The 2564-nt window shown below is 46.7% G+C and overlaps 1 protein-coding gene across 15 annotated transcripts in view; it reads right to left on the bottom strand.

Moving 5' to 3' along the window:
- Nucleotides 1–2564, bottom strand: part of LOC100749525 (regulating synaptic membrane exocytosis protein 2) — a 70492-nt gene that overhangs the window by 66047 nt on the left and 1881 nt on the right. For all 15 annotated transcript variants that reach the window (XR_004461609.1, XR_004461607.1, XR_004461610.1 and 12 more), the window contains exon 2: nt 2035–2564. Coding sequence is in view for 11 of the 15 variants with exons in the window: in XM_033320433.1 (XP_033176324.1) it covers nt 2035–2564 (530 nt within the window). In the remaining 4 variants the exon portion in view is untranslated. The remainder of the gene's footprint in view (nt 1–2034) is intronic.

The following is a 2564-nucleotide window of genomic DNA, read 5'->3' on the forward strand; positions in this document are numbered from 1 at the left end:
TTTTTTTTTTCTTTTTTTTTTTTTTTTTTTTTTATTCACGCCTCAAACTTTACCTCGTCTATTATACTCAAGCTTTACAATATCCATAGAGAGGGAAAGAAAATATCGGAGAATATTACTCGTTAAGGTGAAAGGTAGACGAGGAATTAGCGTTGGAAACAGTTCGACGTCAATTACATCAGAAAATTACATCGGTTCGCACGCATGAACCAGCCTAAAAAGCGAGGGACGGAAAAGGTTACGTCTATTTTTGCGCGAATCGCCTTGTGATGCGTCACGACGGCAGACCTCCCATCCATACCACGACTAAAATTATCATCGCGATATCAAAGGATTCTCGTTGCTATACGTGACTCGACAACGTAGCAAATACAAAACCTAACCCACACGCTGTAACTGCCGACTCTGGAACCACGTGTAAAACCGCGTCACCCTTCCGCGAACGGGCTACCCTGTACATTTCAGGATCCAAGAATTTACCATGCCAATCCAGCCTCTTTCACACTCTATCCACGGCCTGCAACTGCATACCCTATGCATACCCTATGCAACTACAGCAGCTCGTTACCGAGCCACGTCAAGGCTTGCTGCCTTGCATTTTACATGCGTCCCTACACGTACTTATCGTCCACATTACATGATCTCGCATCGGTATGGCGAAGCACGCTTTCCTCATTACTCTCTCGCTCCTTCCCTTTCTCTCGATGCCCATCCCCTCTCCACTTCTCTTCCTCTGTCGATTCACCCCTCTTTCACCCTGTTCTTTGTCTCTTTCTCTCACACTCGCTGGCTGCCTGTCTCCGTTCTCCGCTCGACTGCTTTCTCACGTTCCCGTTTTCCATCAGCGACAACCTATCAATAAAACGCCTTCCTCGAAGAACGCCGTCCATTTTCCTCGGCGTCGCCTCGCTGCGACTCTGGCACCGTAATTACATGCGAATGAGGCTGCTGGCGCATCCGTCACCCGCTGCCTCTTGCAACGGCTAGGTGCCAGCCTGCCGTTGAAAGGATCAGTTTTCGTTGATTCCTTTCGGTGTACGATGCAAAGTTTCAGACAATCGCTTCGTCGATCTTAAGGAACGTTCGTTCTACGTGTTTCCTATAATTACGCGAACACACTTTCCAGGAGAAGAGTTTAAGAAGATAGAAATTCACTACGTTTATTCAAAAGACAGTTTGAGTGATTTAATTTAGTTAAACGAAAAGAAGTTTATGGGAATAGATTTTTATTTGGTAGATGCTAAATGTAGAATTGACGGGATAATCATCCGAGGTAGCGACGGATACCTAAATAGGGAAGATACTACGGTAGGTATAAAACGGTCAAGGACTAACGAGCAGGTAAGCAGAGAAAATAGGCGGAAAACGTCAGCGGGGACAATTTGCTGGTCAAGAAATACACGTACTCGATCGATCGGGTATCGTTTCGTTCGTTCAGTAATACTGATCAACGACGCGTGACCGTCCATGGTCACATTTTGTAGCTCTGCCTAGTCTGTCTGGCCATTCAGACCTTCTACTACTTGCTCGACGCAATGCCTCTTTCCTAACTCGTTTGTTTCTTTCTTTGCGGAAACGCGCAAAGGCGCCTGATTTTCTTGGATAAACGCATAAATCTCCTCGGACGTTAATCTCTTCGATAAGAGGGATGCAAATGAAAAAATAATGGTATTATGAATGGCTGATAAAAATAAACGTTCTTTAGAAAACATTTTACGTTTTTCGTTCCTCTAAGCAACTTAAAAGAAAGTCTCCTCTACTTTTAGATAATTAAGTGCATTCTGCTGTTTATTGTTAAGTGTCGAATACTGCAGTCCTTGTAATCCATGGTAGTCAGGGGAATCGATCATCGTCTCCTTCCTTTTTTTCTTTCCTTGCGTCAATAAATAAAATCGAAAATCATAAAGGCTAATAAAAGAAAATAATTAAATACAAAGAGGATAAAAAAAAGGAAGCATAGTGCACGAGGCAGAAGTATCGTCAGCAGCCGCAGCATCGTAGTTGTCGAAAAAACAGGTTGCAAAACCGACGTACCTCATAATCTCATTTTCCTTTTCCTCCTCCTGCTTCTGCCTTATTATAACCTCCTCGATGGTGCTCCTCTCCTCAGGGGTGAGGTGCGACATATCAGGTACAGCCGCCATCACGGACGTAAGATAGGAACGTGCACGGGAAGGTCTAATCGCGAGGAGTTTAGCGCGACGCGCGGGCCGGCGCAGCACCGACGACGCCGCCGATGAGGTACCGCGACGAGGATCGCTCGCCGCGCGACAACGCTCGTTCCTACGGGATATCGCGTCCTTTCTACGACTACGGGAAGGCTGTAGCGTACGGGGGGAGTCATCCGACACCTGGTAATCGGCGCAGCTGGCCACGACAACACGGGTACGCCTTCGACGAGCGTAGATTATGCCGTGCTCTCGCTTTCGTATCTTCCACTGGCTGTTGCTTGTCCCGCTGCTGCTGTTTCTGTCGCTGCTGTTTATGCCGTTTGTCACAGCATACAAGACGATGACAATCGGTGACGATCGGTACGCAGCTTGGAAGCCCGTCGACGACGACCA

Source organism: Bombus impatiens, unplaced genomic scaffold (genome assembly GCF_000188095.3).
Source record: "Bombus impatiens unplaced genomic scaffold, BIMP_2.2 scf_0317, whole genome shotgun sequence".
Classification (NCBI taxonomy): domain Eukaryota; kingdom Metazoa; phylum Arthropoda; class Insecta; order Hymenoptera; family Apidae; genus Bombus; species Bombus impatiens.